The sequence below is a fragment of the Ziziphus jujuba genome, chromosome 3, assembly GCF_031755915.1.
Source record: "Ziziphus jujuba cultivar Dongzao chromosome 3, ASM3175591v1".
Classification (NCBI taxonomy): Eukaryota; Viridiplantae; Streptophyta; class Magnoliopsida; order Rosales; family Rhamnaceae; genus Ziziphus; species Ziziphus jujuba.
The window spans coordinates 26,406,484-26,425,642 of record NC_083381.1 but is presented as its reverse complement, the minus strand read 5'-3'; the positions used below and the strand labels follow the sequence as shown (position 1 = coordinate 26,425,642).

Below are 19,159 nucleotides of genomic sequence, written 5' to 3'. Positions count from 1 at the left end.
TGGGGAGATGGGTTGTCCAACTAGATTATTTGGGTTTGAGCTAATTTTACTTGGGTTTTGTTGGTCAAGGTCCAATGTGAGATTTGATCAGTCGAGTATATAATGTTCAACGATGTGCAAGTTTGATGTTCTTGTGGCCGGTGGTGCCTTTTTATTTTATTTATTATTATTTTTTTTAAATAAATGTATCTTAATATGAACATTTCAATGATTATAGTTTCAACAATGGTGCTAACCAGTGTAAAATTGCTACAAATTTCATTGCTATACAAGCTCAAGAAATGGAATACCTTGTTTTCTCTCAGTTTGAATATAATCAATTTGTTTTCCTACATGTCGTATGATTATTTACAGACGATTCTTATTTTGTGCATAATGGGTGAGAAATACTTTAATACAGAGAAATTGTTAAATTTTCCAGTGCTGGTCTCCACAACAGGAATTTATTCTTCAAAACCTCAACGATCTGGACCGATTTAATGTCTCTTACTGAGCCACAGGAAAAGTATACTAATCAGAAATAAAATATTAAAAAAAAAAATACTCCAGTATTAAGCTATAAAGCAAAACTTGGAGGAAATGTTTTTTCACACATTGCTATTTGCTGCTTCAAAATTCCGCTCCAACACTTACAAGGGAATTTTCATGTTGACGTAGATGATTATGTTTCTTCTTAAAAATCTCTGATGATTGGTTCTTCACATTTCATTCATTTATCAGTAACAGTGGTTTCAAAGTTCGAACCTAATTTTTCCAACAGAGAAAAATGTACTCACTTAGACCATAAGCTTTCCAACGTCCAAGCCAATAAACTGATCTACAATATAGGAAATGCATTTGAAGCTTATTGAAAACCGATGCGAACCGCCCATGTTGAAAATCCTATAGTTCCTAAGATCCACCCAGCACTCTTATTTGTTGTTTGCCTGACACATCAACTCCTCAATCTTTTTCCTTGCCTCCACCATATTCTTTGCCTCAAGTCCCTCCTTCAACATCTTAAATGTACTGTCCTTGAGAACAAATCCCTTGGACACCATTTCCTCAAAGAAGGAACAAGCTTCTTCAACTTTCCCATTCTTCCAAAGCTGATTTACTAGAAGTGAATAAGTTCCCGCTTCAATACTCACATCATTCTTCAACATGTGGTTTAACAAAAAGCTAAGCACCTTCATCCTCTTCTTTCTGCAACACATCTTTAACAATGGAGCATACGTCTTGAGGTCTGGCTTGCAATAATCCTCTTCCACCATTTGCTTAAGCAACTTCAAAGCAGCTTCTTCCTGAGAATGCCCACAAAGGCAAGTAATCATGGTATTATAAGTCAACAAGTCCCTAGTAACCCCTTGGTTTGGCATATCCTCAAACACATCGCGTGCATCCTTTAACCTCCCCGCTGTACTCAGAGTGTAAATCAAAGAGCTATAGAACGGAGCATCTGGGACACAACCATCCTTTTTCATCCTCTCGTAAACCCCCAGAGCTGCAGTAATCTCCTTTGCCTTCCCTAAAGCATGCATTATTACAGTATACGTTATTATATTCGGTTTGCAACCCTTTTCTTGCATTTCATCAAGAATTTTATCTACTTTGCGAAAATCCTTGTCCCCACAATATGATTTGATCAAACAAGTATAGGAAACAACGTCCGGACAAAACCCATTTCTCTCCATCTCCTCCATCGTCTTCTTGGCATTATCTAGCTTCCTCGCTTTGCACCACCCATAGATGAGAATATTATAAGTGTGTGCGTTTAAAGGAATCGACTTTTGAATGTCTGAAACAACTTCATGGGCATTTTCTACGCTGTTCTCCTTCACCAACGCCTCCACAAGAATGTTTAGTGCGCTGACGTCCTTCTTTACGCCATATTTCTCAATTCCTTGGAATGCCTCTATTGCTTCCTTATACATTCCAGCTCTTGCTAGCTTCCTGATGACCTTAGCCATTGTGAGCAACGAAATATACCCTCCCAACTGGTCCATTTCCTCCACCAATTCCCACATGAGCCGAAACTTCTTGGCCTTGCCTAAGATTTCAACAATGGAGTTATACAACTGCGGAGAATGCTTATAATCTGTTTGTTCTTTTGCCCAGTTGAAAACACCGAATGCCGGGACCCAATCATTGTTATACCTCTTCAAAAGCCGTTCAACCATGCTGTCAGTTACATTAAAAGAACACCCTTTTAAAGCTTGAACTACATTTTCCGGCGATGGGTACCTGTTCTGTAGAATTTTACTGATCTCGTCCAAGTCTGAGTCCGTGGACTCGCTGATATATCGCTTAACGTCTTCGTCATGGTTGTCGTCAAGCTTCCGGGTCTCGACCCAGTTGGCAAGAGAAGGGATAACGAAATCATCGTCTGAATCTTCAGCTGGAGGGACTTTTCCTTTGGTCTTGAATAATTGACTCAAAGGAGGAAGCTTGGGCGACTCAGCGAGTTGGGTCGACTCAGTAGTGGTACAAAGCGGGTTGAACAAGTACTGAAGCGCACATTTATTGGCTTTCGGAATGGTAAAAAGCCTTTGAGCATGCAATTTTGAGAGCATTTTGGAGGATACAAAAACGTCTGCGAAATTTTTTTTTTTTTTTTTTTGGAATGCATGGCTTTCTCTAACATGGGTTTCAATGGGGGAACCCGGGGGAAGATGGGCTATCCAACTGCATAATTCGGGTTTGGGCTCAATTCAATTGGGTTTTGTTGGTGAAGGTCCAATATGAGGTTCGATTCAATCGAGTGTGTACTGTACTATGGTGTATAGCATAGATCATCAGCAACGATTCCGAGTTTTCTTCGCTCCCTCCTCGGCCAATTTGGTAAAAATTATATAATCTGATAAACAAAATTTGGCAAAAGAAAAACCAGAAGCGAGACTTATAATCTATTTTATTGTTTGAAGGTAAGCCCCTTTTATTTTGTACTGCTCTCACTCACTTTGCTGCTCTGATAATCGTCTAAATCTTAGTTTAAACGAATCATTGGACCATTGTTTTTTTCTTTCTTTTATTCAGTTTGTTGTTCTTATTATTACTTCGAATTCTTTCTGTTGAAGTAGTTGGGGAAGACCCAGTTAGAGAAAACTGTTGCCGTGAGAGTGGGAAAGAGCTTTTTGCCGTTTGGAGAAATTGAGCATAAGGAGAAGAATTATAATCTAGTTTTTAGGAAATGTAAGTGCTCTGTGTATTTTTAAATGATTAGATTATCATGCAAAACTTGCAAGGCAATGTTGGTTTTTCTATCTGTCATAGGACGTGGGGGTAACATTCATATGATTGAGACTACCTTTTTGTCTGTGCTAAAATTTATATGAAGGAAACCCTTTCTTTGTAAGATGAGCGCAAAATAAGATTCCATTTTTTAATACTTTAAAGACTCCATGTTTATTCAGTTTGCTTCATGCCCTTTCGTTTGTGATTTATATTTCCCTTTCTAGGCGCGTTTTGAAAAAAAGATAAAAAGAATATTTGAATTTGCAATCATAAAGCGGTTGGTGACATGTTGTGGATTTTTTAGAACATTGTTTATATTCTGTTTAAAGATTAGCTACAAAAACAGCAAGTGGAAGCATGTAATACCACTAAAAATGGTCTTGGTTTCTTAGGTTTCCTTCCTGTTATGAATTTATTGTACTAAAAGCACGTAAAATAGCCCGTGATCCGTGCTAATATTTCGTTTCTTTTTGTGAGTGTCAAATAGCTACTAACATAACTCTCACCAGTCATCAGATCTACTGTCAATATACGCCATGAAGAGGACAGTCCCATGGAATGAGGAGGTTGATGTGATATCATCAGATTCAGATGAATCTTCTTCTTTAGACAAAGAGGTGGAAATCAATAATGGGAGAGCTGTGAAGCAGTCAACTGATGATATGATGGCTGATCATCCCACCATTGAAATAACATCTGAAGGTATTCGGTTGTTGGGATTTAGGATCTCATTACCACATCTGGTGAATATCTCTCTACTAATTCCATTAAGAAAACTTGTCTAGATTTTCTCATGGTAAATTGTGATGTAACACCTCTCACCAGTCGAAACATAGGACTTCAACTCTGCATTTCAATTTCTTTATGCCCCTTGTAAATATCTATTACGATCTTAATTTTTTGGTAAAGACATTGATGCACCTCATGTTCTGCAATTCTTTGGTAACTATGCCACCATGGATACTTAGAGAACAACAAATATCTTCATCTTGCATTTTCACTTGCCCTCTTCTTGCAAAGGAACTGGCATTTTCACTTTTTATGATCCTCCTATTATCATTTCATCGACTTACTTTACTGCAGGTTCATTGATCAGAAGGGCAGAGATGTATCAGGAATACATGAAGCGGATCCCAATCCCAACTCGTCGAGGCTCTATTATTCCATTTTCCACATGGATGGGTCTAGGCAAATCCATCAAGCAGTTATATGGTCAACCTCTGCATTACCTGACCAATGTTCTCCTAAAACAGTGGGATCAGTTGAGGTTCAACAGTGAGGATGAACACAGGCCCTTGGATACAATTATTCATCCTTGTAAAGCTGAAGCCACCGTCTGGCTCATCGAAGAAGTCCACCGCTGCACCTCATCTCATTATCATATAGCTAAGCTCTGGCTTTCGGATCCAATGCACCATGCATTTGTTGATTCCATTTTCCCCCAGTTGTAAAAAAAAAAAATGTATTATGCTTTTTAGTTTTCCTAGCTTTTTGGGGTTCATAAAATGTTCTTCGGCTGTTTATTCTTTTTGCCCCCTAATAGGTTCGTAAAATGGTCTTCTATTAAGCTTAAAAGGGTCGTAACATGTAATCATGGTTTATTGATCTAACATTCCAATGAATAGAAGACCAGAATTGCATTGTTCTTTCTCAGTGGAAAACAGAAATAATAATATATTTCGAATTGGTGATTGACTGGAATGGAGGAAGAAAGAGAGGGAAGTGATCACTAGAATTTGTATTGAAACTGGTCGTCTTTCTGTGCACAAGGCTATTTTCCTCTTTCTTTATTCTAGGTATTGAATACAACAAAGAAATAGTGCTGAAATACTATCCATAACCTGCTTGCTTAAAAAATCAAACAGTTCTGCTTACTTTTTCCCTGTCAATTAACAGCGGAGTGAGTTAGTATGACAAATGAATTCTGTTTCTTCCTAAAAGAATACTATTACCAGTAATCACTACAAGAGCATAACCCTTGTCGGAAAAAGTGGAACCTATTATTGTCTCGAACAACAATTTCCCGGTCATATATTTTTGAAACTAACTTAGCAAATGAGTGACAATCAGAGCACATCCGAAGATTCTTGACAACCCGAATTGTAATTCCATGAGATGTGCTGATAAGCCCAAAAGATATTGCCAGTTTCTCACTGTGTCTGCTGAGCAAGTACTCTTTCTCCTGCTCATCAACATCAAGCAGAACATTTGCTAAATCGGGAACATGGCCAGCATCTCTGAGTCTAGAGTTTATCTCTTGTAGCATTACTTCAATGTGACTATTTTGAGGGTGTCTGTCATCACCGGAGGTAAACTCATGAATCATTCCATCAATCTCTATTGAGCTTGATCCAGGAACCTTGCAGATCCCTTTCTCCTTTAAAGACAACCTCACTTTTGATACATCATTCCATTTCCCTGCCGAGGCATATATGTTTGACAGAAGAACATGAATGCCAGTTCTCTCAGAAGCCAACTCATTTATCCTTTCAGCTGCATAGGCTGCCATTTCGACATTTTTGTGGGTTCGACAAGCAGCCAAGAGAGACCCCCAAATCACATCATTGGGCTCCATTGGCATGCTCTTTATCAAATCTCTAGCTTCTCTCAACAGCCCAGCTCGGCCTAGAAGATCAACCATGCATCCATAATGGACAATTTGTGGGGAGATTCTATGTACTTCCTCCATTGACCTGAATAGATTCTTTCCTTGTTCCACAAATCCTCCATGACTGCATGCTGTCAATAGTGTCACAAAGACCACTTCATCTGGTTTCACCCCTTGTCCAAGCATCTCTTCAAAGAGTTCTATAGCCCGTTCCCCATTTCCCTGCATTGCCATTGCTCCAATGGCTGAAGTCCAAGCAGAGACATCCCTTTTTGACATGTTACTGAAGACTCGCATTGCACTTTGCAGATCACCACACCTTGCAAACATGTCAACTAATGCCGTCCCTAGCCGAATATCACAATCAATTTTGTGTTTTTCAATGTAAGTATGAATCCATTTAGCGAGATCAAGAGCTCCTAGACACCCACAAGCAGATGCTACCTCTACCATGGTTACCCTATCTGGTTTTATTCCCTCATTCTGCATCACTCGAAAGAGTTCAATTGCTTCCTCAAACATACTCTCGTGTACCAGAGCACCAATCATGGTGTTCCAAGAGACAAGATCACTCTCTGGCATTTCATTGAAATTTCTCCTAGCTGACTCCAGATCACCATTTCTAATAAAACCTGCAATCAACGAGTTCCATGACACTACTGTTTTTTTTGGCATAAGATTAAAAACTTTGCAGGCCGTCTCTGGTTTGCCACACTTCATGTACATGTCAATTAGGGCATTACAAATACTATCCCAACACTCCAGTCCATTTCTTAAAGCATAATTGTGGCAACGCTTCCCAGAGAGAATATCACCTAATTGTGAACACGCTGAGATTGCAGACAACATTGTAACCCTGTCAGGTTTTGGACCCTGTCGCAGCATTTCAAACAAAATTGCGAGGGCTTCCATAGCCAGACCCTGACGCACATAGTTTGACAAAATCGTATTGTAAAGGACCAAATTTTTATCCACACATTTATCAAAAAGCCGTTTTGCAGACTCAGTTGCTCCACATTTCATGTACATATCAACCAGAGCATTCACCATGAGAGCATTAAGCTTCACTCCCGAATCACCAATATAATTGCATATCCTCTCACCCAATTCAAGATCCTTCAACTTTGCACAAGCACCAATCACACACACCATCGTAACCGAGTTCGGCCTAATCCCCGATGCCACCATCTCAAAAAACAAAGAGATAGCTTCCTTCGGTAGCTCCCTTCTAGCATAACCATAAATCAAACTAGTCCAAGACACCACATTCCTCTCAGGCATTCCATCGAACACCCTCCTCCCTTTGTCCAAATCCCCAGATTCAGAATAGTAATGTACCAAGGAATTCCCAATAAACACATCTTCCTCCAAACCCATCTTCACAATTGTCCCATGGAGCTGGGCCCCCTCACGAAATGCCTCAACCTTCACACACCCACTCAGCACAAACGGAAACGTGTACTTATCAGGCAGAATTCCATTCACCACCATTTGAACATAAAGCAAAACAGCCTCGTCACCAAGCCCTGCAGCAGAGTAGCCCCTGATCAGAGAATTGTACATGAACAAGGTGCCACCGGTCTCCTCGTCTTCCCTAAAAAGCTCGAAAACCTTTCGCGCATAATCCAAGCTTTCGACAGAACCCATTGCGGAACAGTTAGCGATAAGCTTGGTTACAGCAGAGAGTCTGTAATTGAGACCTTTCTTTGTGATGCTGCAGTGTAATTGCTTGAGTTCGTCCATGGTCTTGCATTTTTCGAGTAACCCAATTGGAGAAGAATCCGTGGGGATTGTTTTGGTTTCGTTTTGGAGAGTTGGAGATGTGGAACTCGGTGTGGCCGAGACCAGAGGACCAAAAAGCTGGGTAGCAGCCATTGTTGTTGTGCTCTCAAGCTCTCGCTCTCCAAGCACCAAACCCAACGAACTTCCAACTGAATTACAAACAGTTGCTCTTGATGGCAGACGCTAACACCTTTTGTCGTTCTTTGTAAGATTTTTTTCTTTTTCTTTAGAAAATACTTTAATTTTGACAAACCAATTTAGAAAATAATCATTTTTAAGAATATATTACCTTGAAATTAAATCTGTTCCATATCGCTAATTTGAGTAATAAAAAATAATTTTTTTGGGTGAAATTACAATTAAAAAAAAATTATATAAGATGCTACTCTGGTCTAGAACAAGCTTTGGACTATTAGATTGAAGCATTTTAATTAAATAATTTTTGCTTGCTTTCTATTTGTTCTAAATACTCATTTTTGTTTTGCCAAATAAGTAATCATTTCTGTATTAAATATGAGCTATCCAATATACTTTCTTCTAGAAGTCAGAATATTCATATTCTAAATATCCCTAATATATTCTTTACATTTTTCATTATTTTTACTTTAAAGAGAAAGCAATTTGTTATTTTGCTTAGGTAATCGAAAAGAAAATTTGCTTCTTACAATTGAAATTCAGGTCTGTATCATTTCATTATTGTTGTAATCTTACAAAAATAAACTCAGACACGATTATAGATTTTTTTTATGAAATCAAATTTAAAAACATATTTTTAAATGTATTTTTAGCTTGGCTATGCTAGAATAACTTCACGCAGTTGTATGTAACCCATACATTAAAATGCTGTCTCGCAAAGAACCATGGCATATTTTTCTTCTTCTTCTTCTTCTTTTTTTTTTTTTTTTTTTTTTTTTTTTTGGGACATAATATATCACCAATTGTGCATTTGTGATATCATTTTCATGAAATTGTGGCACTCTGACCTTCTCATATCAAAAGGCTTGGGCAACATCATGTTTATTGTTATTTCCTCTGATATACATGTGATAACAAAGGTATTTACATTACGTATCAGTGTTGGATTTGTCAAAGAGAGCCCTGGATATGGCCCTTATGGTATTTGGTGTTGTCCTGCAGCATCCACCAAATAGAGAAGCCCCAGCCTCTCTCCACTTGTCCAAATACGACACAAAATCTTCGTCGTTCACCCCACTCGATTTCTGCAAACAGAAGAAAAACACATGCAGCTTTCAGAATATATGTCTATCATATGAGATCCATACCAATGAAGGATATATGTCTTAGGAGAATGAAATGAAATCAATAATAAATCTAGTAAGAATCGATTTGATAAAGAATATATGCAATTTAAATTGAAGTTGTGGTCGTATTGTACTAAGAATAAGTACCAATGTCACTGAGTTTTCAATGTTTTACGTGGGAAAAAAGAGGATAAGAATCTAGAAGGACACTTACCACCCATTTCTTGTTCACAGCATCATAAGTCTCACCGCTGTTTGGATATATCACAATTGGTTTACTTGATACCTGCTCATTAAGAGAATTATGATAATCTTTAGTAATCTATTTAAAATTTTCATATGAAAGGGATGTGAAATAGGAAGGATGAGAGATCGGAACGAAGGGGGTCTTAATGTTTGTTAGGTATACAACCACTTTTTGTTTGAGAACCAGGAAAAATAACATGTGAGCAAGAGGAAGTACTAAGCATAACTGTTAGTCCAATAATGCATATCAATGTTCAACTCATATGTTACGCGAAATGAGGTTTGCATAGATTTTCACCCAAAAAGAGAAGGAAAAAAAAAAAAAGAAGGCCTCTAAGTGATTCGTTCATATTTTGATCCCTATAAGTGACATGTTTATATATATATATATATATATACCTTTCGAATATGGGAAATCAGACTGTGGATATATCTAGGAGGAGTGCAGTTGATTCCAACAGCAACAACTTGCTTGCAGGAATCAGCAATGGAGGCACATTCCAAGATGGAATCACCACTTGCGGCATTAATTCCATCATTGGAAGTGAAAGTAAACCATGCTGGAATATTGATTCCTTCTTCCTCGAGAAGCTCTGCGTATGCCTGCATTACATTAAAAGCAAAGCAAATAAAAGTACTGGTTAAGCAAGGGCATGACTGAATATACTATATAAAAGGGCAAAAGTCAGCGGATTTACAGAACAAATCTGAGACAACAAATGGCGCTTGCTAAAACCCCAATAAGAAACAAATTCCCTCTCAAAAATATTCATTGATTTGGCTATAACATGAGAGAATTGGAACTATTTATATGTAATAATCATGGTGAGACTATGAATGCTAGACACATATAGTAATTCAATAGAATCCAATAAAAAAGAAAAAAAGAAGCATAGCAAAAACCTGTGCTTCTAGCTTGTTCGGAGTCGTTTCAAATGCAATTAGATCTGCACCAGCGCTAGCAAGAATCTGTACCCTGCTTCTGTGGAAATCCTTGAGCGTTTCCAAAGTAACTGAATCACCATATTTCCCACTGTAATGGGTCACAAAAAAAAAAAAAAAAAAAAACCAGAATCAGATTGGTCAATTTACACAACACAGAGGCAAACAATATAGTTTTATGTTTCTCACTTGCTTCAGAGATAACTTCAATCCCAAGCAATCAAGAATTACAGAGAGTTCAATCAGTTCAATCACCTATACTCAGAACCATCAGCTAAATAAGCTCCATAGCTGCCAACGGAAGCCGCAATTAAAATTGGACGCCTTGATATATTTCCGGCTTCAACAAAATCCCAAGAATCTTTGGTGCATCTGTCATAGTAAATTTCTCTTGCTTCACGTGCTATTTCTACACTCCTCCTGAGCAGTACTTCACCTTCTTCTCTAGATAAACCTTTGGCCTCAAAACCCTGAATTGTAGCCTGAAAAAATCACATGGAAAGAATACAAAATCTTTAATTAAAAGGAATAATAAAATAACAATGAAGTACAGCAACACTCAAGAAAGTGGATTAAAGAATTTTTTCCCTTTTTGGATGAATAAAGTGGATTAAAGAATTTACCTGATAAGATGCGGTTATTATGATATTTGCACCAGCATCAAGATAGTCCAAATGAACCTACATATATTAATTAAAGTTATGTGACAAAAAAACAAAAATGAAAACAATAATAAAATTACTTGTCACTGCAAAATAAAAATCTTGCATTTGGAATGTACGAAAAAGATAAAAGATTCCTTGTATTAGTGTTGAGATTTTTGAGCTAATTAAATTATTGTCCTAGGATAATAAGGTAAGCCCACTATTGTATATAAATATATTGCGTTTTCAAAGAAAGTTTTATAATCTTTATTAAAAAAAAAAAATAATCTTAATTTATTCACTTCTAATGTTATCCGTTATTTATTTATTATATACTTTCACTTTTTATTTTCAATATAGTTTTATTATTGATTTTACGTCTTCTGCTGTTGCATGTATGATACGTGTCACAAATCCACATGTACTCATAAACAAATTTCATGATCTGGGATTCATAGAGTTTGCCACGTCATTGCCATAGATGGCATCATAAAGATGACTTATATAAGACTATAAAGTCATCTGAAGATAAATCTCAATCTGAGTGACCGCTTGAATATTTTTAATTAATATTTATCAAAAAAAAAAAAAAAGTACACATTATTTATATGATACATATAACTTCTTACTCACAATAATATTAATTTATAAATTAGTTTTCGAATTTCGTAATATTAGATGACTTTTTTCTTAGTAGGATGATCATAGAAATCAAAGAACGAGATCTGTATTAAATAGATTATTTATATACACATAAATATTTTTGAGAGAAACTAACTAAATGAACAAATAAAATATATTTTCTTAAAAGTGTAAAATAATTACAACCAAAGAGGAAATAAAACCCATTGTAAGAAATTAATCATTTCACTTTCTTTTTCCTTACTAGAATTAATCATTCATTTCCTTTTTTTTTTTTTTTTCTCTTTTTTTTTTTTTTTGAAATAAAAAGAGAGTACGTACCCTTCTAACAAGATGAGGCGAACTAATAAGGCATTTAGCGCTCCAAAGAGGATCGTTTAGATCAGCACCATGTCGTTCGAGCTCAGTAGCAAAACCGCCATCTAAAACAGCGTATCCACCGCACTTCTCGAGAAAATCGGACATAAAAGTCGAGGTTTCAACCCTTCCTAAACCCATTTTCTGAAGCAGAGAAGATTCAAAACCTGGGAGAAAAGAAGAAGCGGACACGGCAAGTTTGATGACGGTTTTTAATGGAAAAAAAATGTTAACTTGTGAATAAAAACTGGAGCAGAGCTTAGCTGTTTTTCACCTGCTAATGTGGTCACGCTTTTTCTCGAGTTGAAGCATTTTTATAGGAGGGAAGATGTAAGGTCAATTTACGTTTATACCCTTATGTATTTTATACTATTCCATTTTTAGACACATCACGCATCTCTTATGTACCCAAACATAATTACAATAATCTCCTTTTATTAGTGAATTAATCGTTTTCCCATTAAATTGTTTATGAAGGATAAAATGGCACGTTAAGTACTATTAAAATACATATTAACTTATGCATATTAGGCACATATTGATATTACAGATAGTAATGGATATATATGCGAGATAGGTAGTCAACGTCAAGAACACCAAGCACGCACATCAATTGTTTGACATAAGAACTCGTAAAACTCTTGGAAGATAGTCTAATGAAAACTTCTTCGTGAATGGAGTAATTAATTAGCAGCTTTGTTTTCGTAGAGTAATCTGTATATATGTGTGTGTTGAGGGAGAGAAAAAGAGAGACTTATCCCAAATTCCAGATCAGATGTATACTTACGTAAGGGAAAGTCGAACCCAAACATGAGCATTCTTATCCCAATCTATCTTATATATATATATATATATATATATATTCACGAATTATTATGGGATTGAATTGGAGGGTGTTTTCTATATGATGTGTGTTTTAGTACTTTTGCATGCCCATGCATGCCCATTCCATTTGTTTTATAAGGAATAAATAAATAAATAAATAAAAAGCAATAAAACTCCACTAATTTTATAGGACTTATAATAAATTGACACATATGAAAACTTACAATGTTGAACTCTTTTTGAAGGGTTTAATTAATTCCCTTAAACGAAACCGTGCAATAATCAGATTTCTTCCATTTTTGAAAAAAAAAAAAAAAAAAAAGAATGGGAATCATATATAATTACAACCTCAAAACCATTAGTAATCTCTCTAAAGGAGGATAACAACAAAACTTAATAAATAAGCTTTCCCAAAATAATAATAATAATAATAATAATAAATAGAATTAATTTCCTGAAACATGTAAGTGGTCTGATTGACGTCCATATTCTTATCACATATAAGAAAACAAAATACAGACGGCTAGCTTTTGGAAATTGTCACTGAACATGACAATGAAAGCGTCTTAGTTCATTGGTTTTCCTTTCTGTTTATAAATTGATATTGTTGTTTTGTAGCTTTGGGGCTATGTTGGATTAGGTAGATAAGGTTAAAATGTGGTGAGATTCATAAGGAAGTGTTGGCTCCACTAGCTATGTTTTTTTGTTTTTTCCAAAAGGCTGAATTTTTAGGGATATGATATGCTATTTTGCACTTTGGAAGATAAGGAAAATGCCTTTTTGGTTAACAAATGAACGTAAAACAACAGCCTCCCTCAATCAAAGTCATTTTGACTTCAATTGAACTTGCTTAATTCTGTTTGGCTATTGTGACACTTTTTGTGTGTACAATAAATGAATTTTCTTTTTCGCTAAATATGCTTACAAAGCCACCTAATTGGATTGGATTAAAGGCATGATATACCACTAGAACATTTCTATTCTGTCCAAGTCGTGATAGGACTACTCTTGACTTTTTTCTTCTTCTTTTTTCGCTATTTTAAATTGTCTTTTCAATGAGTTGATCATAATTCAATTCGTACATATTCTATGTTCTGCAGATTTTTTTTTTTTTTTTTCAGAAATGTGTATCTATTTTGAAAAAAAAAAACAAAAAAAACAAAAAAAATTCACTTTAACTTCTGATTTTTCGTTTTTCTACTAACAAATAGCTAAACTGAACCAAAAATTAAATGTGAAGGAACTATGGTGAAATTCTTTAAAATAGAAGAAGAGAAAGGGATATAGTGAAATTTACCTAATATTTTACTTTTAAAATTTTATCTTAAATTCAATCCACCGAATTAAATTTGTGTCTTTTGTGTCTAGACGTGTAAGAACAAATGAAAACAGGGCAATTGGCTTTGTTTTTGTGTGTATATATATATATATATATATGTATGTATGTATGTATGCATGAGGTGAGAATGTGGCATGTTAACGAGTTAGCCGACCACACAACATGGATAGGCATATCGTGCAAGCAACAAAAGTTAGTACTAAAGTCGGATCTTATTCATCTCTAATTTGCAATTTGGTCCGACTAGAAATCCACCTTTCGGACCATGCAATCAATCCGTAGCACCCCAGCTGCCTCAACATCCTAGATGTTGGTGGGAAGTGGGAACTTCTGCACAAAACTTTTGTGTCATCCGACACCACAGCATGTATCCATTTTCTAATGCACAACACAATCAAAGGTAGCCCACTTACATAATCAATCTGCCCATTGGCTTTCAAATTCAAGCACCCCCAAGATTATCAATTGTTTCTTTTTGGTCTTTCTTATATGTACCATTATACCAATAAAACATTATAAGTAATTTATAATCAAGTATTCAATAATTATTTTGTAGGATTCACATGTTTTATTTTGATATTATATAAAATAAAAATTATTGTTAATTTCAAAAATAAACTCCAATATAAAACAAAAAGTTAATTATGTCATTATTTGCTTAATACTGGTATAACGGTTTTACATATTACTTTTTCCTTCCTCGATGGAAAGATTGAGGGCATGAGTATTATAGCTTTTCAGTTGCTTGTGGTGGTGTGGTAGGTTTCATGTAGAACGAAAATGGTTAATTGGATTGATGACTTCACCACAAAAGTTGATAATGGGCCTTACAGATAGGCTCAAATGGGAATGACAACCAAAGTATCATCCTAGTCCTATATAGGATTGGTATGGCCAGCCCAGGTGCTTAATCAGAAAAGGGCTTTGTCTGACTGTTCTCTTTTAAATTGGATCCTTTCTAGTTTCTTCGCCTCCAAGCTATTATCTGGAAGAAGGTGGGGGGGTGTTGGGCGGGAATTAATAGACTATTAAAAACCTTTTCTACAAATAATAATAAGTAAAATTAAAATGGAAAATGCGTCTAAAAAATACATCTTCTTTCGTTGATGGTATGAAGAGTCAATTTTTATTATTTCAAATATACCGGTTGACAAATTTGATAGAGAAATATTTAATCATATATATGATATAAAAAATTGAAACTTTTTGAAAAATAACAATAAAAAATAAAATAAATTGGCTAGACTCTGACCTCAACCAGGAAAAGACACAATGGAGTGAGCCTTCCCCATAATTTTATGTAAGATCTAAAGCAATTTATACATGAAAGAGCATCAAAACACCCTAAACAAAGGAAAATTCTTCAACTAATCTTCCAAATGAGGACTTGACATGGCAAACACAAACAATCACAATACTTTCTTTTCTCGAATTCGTCTTCCTTTTCCCTCTGTGTTCATCAACTGCTGAACAAAAAACCTGTCAAACACCTTGGAATTCAAGGGCCGCGAGCACGGCCCAAACAGAAACACATTGGAGTTTGGTCCTCAGGTATCATCCCTCCTCCTTTACTCGTATCAATTGCTTCCAACATTCTCACCACTTCATCCATTTCAGGACGTTTGTCTGCATTTCCATCCCAGCATTTTTTCATTATATTTGCCAATGCACTTGGACAGCATCTTGGAATTTCCGGTCGTAAATTCTGCACAAATAACAAAACACCATTTGGTAAAGAAATTTCGTAACCATTGCTAAACTAGATAGATACATTTGTTCTTACTTCAGACATAGATTCTAATATTTATTGAATAAAACTAACCTGTCTAACAACAGCAGATGATATATCAGCAAAGCTAAGGTCTGGGTAAGGCATATCACAACAATAAATTTCCCACAAGCATATGCCAAAGCTGTACACGTCGCACCTTCTATTGTATGGCTTTCCATCAAGAACCTACAAATAAATATGCTGTTAGTTTTAACAATGCTATTAACAACCTGTCCAAGACATCTCATCAATTATTCCAACAAATTATTAGCTAATTATAAAGACAACATCTATGCTATGAAAAAATCATTGGCTAATAATCAAAAGTTATTGGTATGTTACCTCCGGAGCCATGTATCCAAGGGTACCGGTTTCACCAGTCATGTCCCTTGGATTCTGAGCTTCAACACGAGCAACACCAAAATCAGCTATTTTCAATGTCCTATGAGCATCTAGTAACATATTTTCTGTTTTGACATCACGATGTACAATTTTCTTTGAATGCAAATAACTAAGACTGCGCATAAAACAAGTAGGAAAAACATCAATAAACTGAGTAATAAAAACATCAATAAACTAAAATTGTATTGCATTTAATAGAGTACAAAACTACAGAACTTACCCTCTAGCGAGGTCCAAAGCAAGTTGGACCACAACCTTTAGTGCAAGTTTCTTTCTTCTATTTCTAATTAGAAACTTTTTGAGTGTTCCACCGGGAAGATACTCTACAACAACACAACATGCCCTTGAAGGATGGGAATTGTTACCATCGGTAGGATTTTTTGAAGGAATCTTTAGATCTGAAGTTCCCATTGAAGCTCCAATAAACTGCAATAAAAAATGATTGCTTGTATAACTCAACTTGTATACCAAAACAAAAAAAAAAAAATAAGCGAATCAGATCACACCAAGTAACTAGGATAATACTAGATTCTACATTTTATAAAAGAGTATATTTCCTATATTCTACATTTTATAAAAGAGTATATTTGAAATCTATAATAAGTTTATATAAATCAATAATCATGTTGTAAAAAGTTCAATTAAATGTTGTACCTTTGTAACATTAGGATGGTCAAGCTTGTACCAAACAGCAACCTCTTGCCGAAATGATGCCCGCAAAGCAGCAGTTTCAGCAGCTGTAGCAATACCGTCCTCCCCCCAGTCCAACACTTTGACTGCAATATTTAAAACGGCATTAGAACAAGAATTGATAGAAACACAACAAGTTTCCAAGAGATAGTGGCATTTTTAAATCAATATTTAAAAAAAAAAACAACAACTTTAGACCAAGAATATCCACACGCAATGTCACCAAATGAACCAATTATCCAATCCAGTTCTGAATATATAAGCCCACTCTAATCTTCATCTAGTATACTAAATTGCAAGTCAATTTCTATTGTCCCTTGATCCGGTTTTGACACCATCAGATGACTAATTGGACTTCATACTAAAATTATGAACAGAGCCTACATGTATCAAGTAATTCCCAAAAGAATGATTCAAGGTACTAACTAAATCTAACCACCGAGAGAAAACAGTAATTACATACTGGAAAGATGTTAAACCTTTTCAAAATCATTACCAAAGTGTCTTTTGCAGTTTATATTATATGGTGCCCATGATACATCAATGGTAATACAGTTTTTTTTTCATCCAAATACCAACAGAATCAAAATAGTCAAATGCCAAACCTTTATGATCCAATTCTTCCATATGTACTGATTTAGCCTAACAGATATCATATCTATATTATATACCATCAAAGTGAAAAACATGAAAGACAATTAAGACATCTTCAAATCGATGATTTATGACACAAAATCACAAAATATTTCAGCTCCAACACATAGGCAACAAGAGGAAACAAATTAAAAAAAGTATGAAAAGGAATTAATCGGTGATTACCTGCAACATCTTGATTATCATAAGTGCCTCTGTACACAATACCATAGGTCCCCTGAGCTACAACATATCTAATATCCAATTTTGATAAATCAATGGCCCACTCTTCTTCAGGCTTTTGGGGATCGGTGTTTCTTGTCAAAACCCTGCTCAGATGCTTCTCAAGCTGTATATCTAAGTTCTTCAGATCAATTTTATCGGCTCTGAAAACCATATCTTTGCTATTTAAACTTCCCGTACCTTCACCCTTTGAGTTTATAATGCCTTTTTGATTGTCCATCTTCATCGGTGTTTTGTCACTTCCAACACCATCACTTGTCCTAGAATCCATTTTCAAAGAACGGAAGCAGAGCAACCCAGAAAGAGAATTTCTACCAACTGAGGGTGATGAAGACAACAACAACAAAAATAATTTTAATGGAAAAGCTAGAAAAACCCAGAAACCATCAAAAGCATCAGGAAAAACATTAATTCAGGGCTTTTCTATCAGAAATCAATAATTTTCACTTAACAGAGCTTTCCACAGATGAAAAATAAAACAAATAAAATAGAAGAAAATTCCTATTTTACTTAGAAAACCAATCACAACAACCCCAAATCCTATTCCAATTCCCACCAATATTGACCTGATGACACCAAAAATCCCTTCTTTTTTTTTCTTTTTAAGTTTTCTTTTTTCATTAAATGCCACCGATAACCCAATTTTCTTTTTAATTCTCCCTCTGAAAAATAAGCCTCTTTTTTTTTTTTTTTTTTTTTAAATGTAGTTCAAACTTCAAAACCCAAAATTTTCAAACAAAAAATAAAATAAAAACTTCAAAGCCCAAATACCCCTTCACCAACCATCTTTCCTTTCTTCTTCTTACTTTTCTCAAATTATTTAAACAATAAAAACAAAAAATAGAAAAAGTAAACTCAAAGAAAACGACCTAATTCCCACTATATAAGATGACCAAAGACCAACGAACCAAAATTAAACAACCCAAAAAAAAATAAAAATAAAAAATTAAATTAAACAAAAATCAGGGACCAACCTTCAAGTACAATCAAACCCACGGACAAGTCCCACCACCAGTACGCATGCAACCCCCATATACCCCCTCACATATATATATATATATATATAGAGTGACACTCACGCACAAAGCGAAAAGGTTGACTTTGAACAGTATAAAACGGAAGAAGAAGAATAAGAATCAGAAGGAAAAACAGAGTTTTTTTTTTTTTTTTTTTCCTTGAAGATTAGAAAAGCGTCTGGGATTCAAATAAAAGGGGTTGAAGAATTACAAGACAAAGAAGAAAGTCTTTTTATGTGGGGGCCATTGACATCATCATCACACAGAGGACAAGTCAAACTGCAACACACACAGGCACAATAATAATAATAATAATAATATTCTGGTTATCGAATATTTACCAAATTGCGGCTTTGTACGGTTTATAGGATTTATGGGATTTTTCTTTTGTTTTTCTGCGGATGAAAATTTTTTATCAAAAGAAAAAAAGAAATAGACAAAACAGCAAACAGCCAGCACAGCAAAAACACATAAAAGTAAATTAAAAAAGAAAATTTGCTAACAGATAAAGGAAAAGAAAAATAGAAAGAAAAAGCGCTGGGCC

The 19,159-nt window shown here is 35.2% G+C and overlaps 5 protein-coding genes across 10 annotated transcripts; 1 reads left to right on the top strand and 4 right to left on the bottom strand.

Annotated features, from left to right (window-relative positions):
• Positions 1 to 424: 424 nt before the first annotated feature.
• LOC107423134 (pentatricopeptide repeat-containing protein At3g22670, mitochondrial) lies at positions 425 to 2,683 on the bottom strand. The gene has a single exon (XM_016032650.4). It carries the CDS (start codon positions 2,550 to 2,552, stop codon positions 912 to 914), a length of 1,641 nt encoding a protein of 546 aa, XP_015888136.2. The 5' UTR covers positions 2,553 to 2,683; the 3' UTR covers positions 425 to 911.
• Positions 2,684 to 2,751: 68 nt separating this feature from the next.
• LOC107423135 (protein RDM1) lies at positions 2,752 to 4,866 on the top strand. Of its 4 annotated transcripts, none has more exons than XM_016032651.4 (4): positions 2,755 to 2,903; positions 3,060 to 3,171; positions 3,723 to 3,915; positions 4,297 to 4,866. In XM_016032651.4, exons 3-4 carry the CDS (start codon positions 3,750 to 3,752, stop codon positions 4,662 to 4,664), a joined length of 534 nt encoding a protein of 177 aa, XP_015888137.1. In that variant the 5' UTR covers positions 2,755 to 2,903; positions 3,060 to 3,171; positions 3,723 to 3,749; the 3' UTR covers positions 4,665 to 4,866. The 4 variants fall into 4 exon arrangements, with proteins under 4 accessions (XP_015888139.1, XP_015888137.1, XP_015888138.1 ...); XM_016032652.4 differs by having other exon boundaries at positions 2,758 to 2,903; positions 3,057 to 3,171; XM_016032653.4 differs by lacking the exon at positions 3,060 to 3,171 and having other exon boundaries at positions 2,752 to 2,903.
• Positions 4,867 to 4,927: 61 nt separating this feature from the next.
• LOC107423132 (pentatricopeptide repeat-containing protein At3g22690) lies at positions 4,928 to 8,330 on the bottom strand. Its single transcript, XM_016032649.4, has one exon. The coding sequence runs from the start codon at positions 7,694 to 7,696 to the stop codon at positions 5,162 to 5,164; it is 2,535 nt and encodes an 844-aa protein (XP_015888135.2). The 5' UTR covers positions 7,697 to 8,330; the 3' UTR covers positions 4,928 to 5,161.
• Positions 8,331 to 8,560: 230 nt separating this feature from the next.
• LOC107423145 (homocysteine S-methyltransferase 3) lies at positions 8,561 to 12,337 on the bottom strand. The gene is made up of 7 exons (XM_016032667.4): positions 11,661 to 12,337; positions 10,677 to 10,733; positions 10,309 to 10,535; positions 10,015 to 10,144; positions 9,511 to 9,714; positions 9,080 to 9,151; positions 8,561 to 8,823 (listed from the first exon to the last, which is right to left on the bottom strand). Exons 1-7 carry the CDS (start codon positions 11,835 to 11,837, stop codon positions 8,668 to 8,670), a joined length of 1,023 nt encoding a protein of 340 aa, XP_015888153.3. The 5' UTR covers positions 11,838 to 12,337; the 3' UTR covers positions 8,561 to 8,667.
• A 2,630-nt stretch (positions 12,338 to 14,967) lies between these two features.
• LOC107423093 (serine/threonine-protein kinase STY13) lies at positions 14,968 to 18,769 on the bottom strand. 3 transcript variants are annotated; one of them, XM_060815983.1, is made up of 7 exons: positions 18,574 to 18,769; positions 17,543 to 17,917; positions 16,688 to 16,809; positions 16,254 to 16,492; positions 15,974 to 16,148; positions 15,683 to 15,817; positions 14,968 to 15,565 (listed from the first exon to the last, which is right to left on the bottom strand). In XM_060815983.1, the coding sequence occupies exons 2-7, from the start codon at positions 17,868 to 17,870 to the stop codon at positions 15,359 to 15,361; spliced, it is 1,206 nt and encodes a 401-aa protein (XP_060671966.1). In that variant the 5' UTR covers positions 17,871 to 17,917; positions 18,574 to 18,769; the 3' UTR covers positions 14,968 to 15,358. The 3 variants fall into 3 exon arrangements, with proteins under 3 accessions (XP_060671966.1, XP_048334113.2, XP_060671967.1); XM_048478156.2 differs by having other exon boundaries at positions 16,254 to 16,459; positions 18,574 to 18,766; XM_060815984.1 differs by lacking the exon at positions 18,574 to 18,769 and having other exon boundaries at positions 17,543 to 18,414.
• Positions 18,770 to 19,159: the final 390 nt, after the last annotated feature.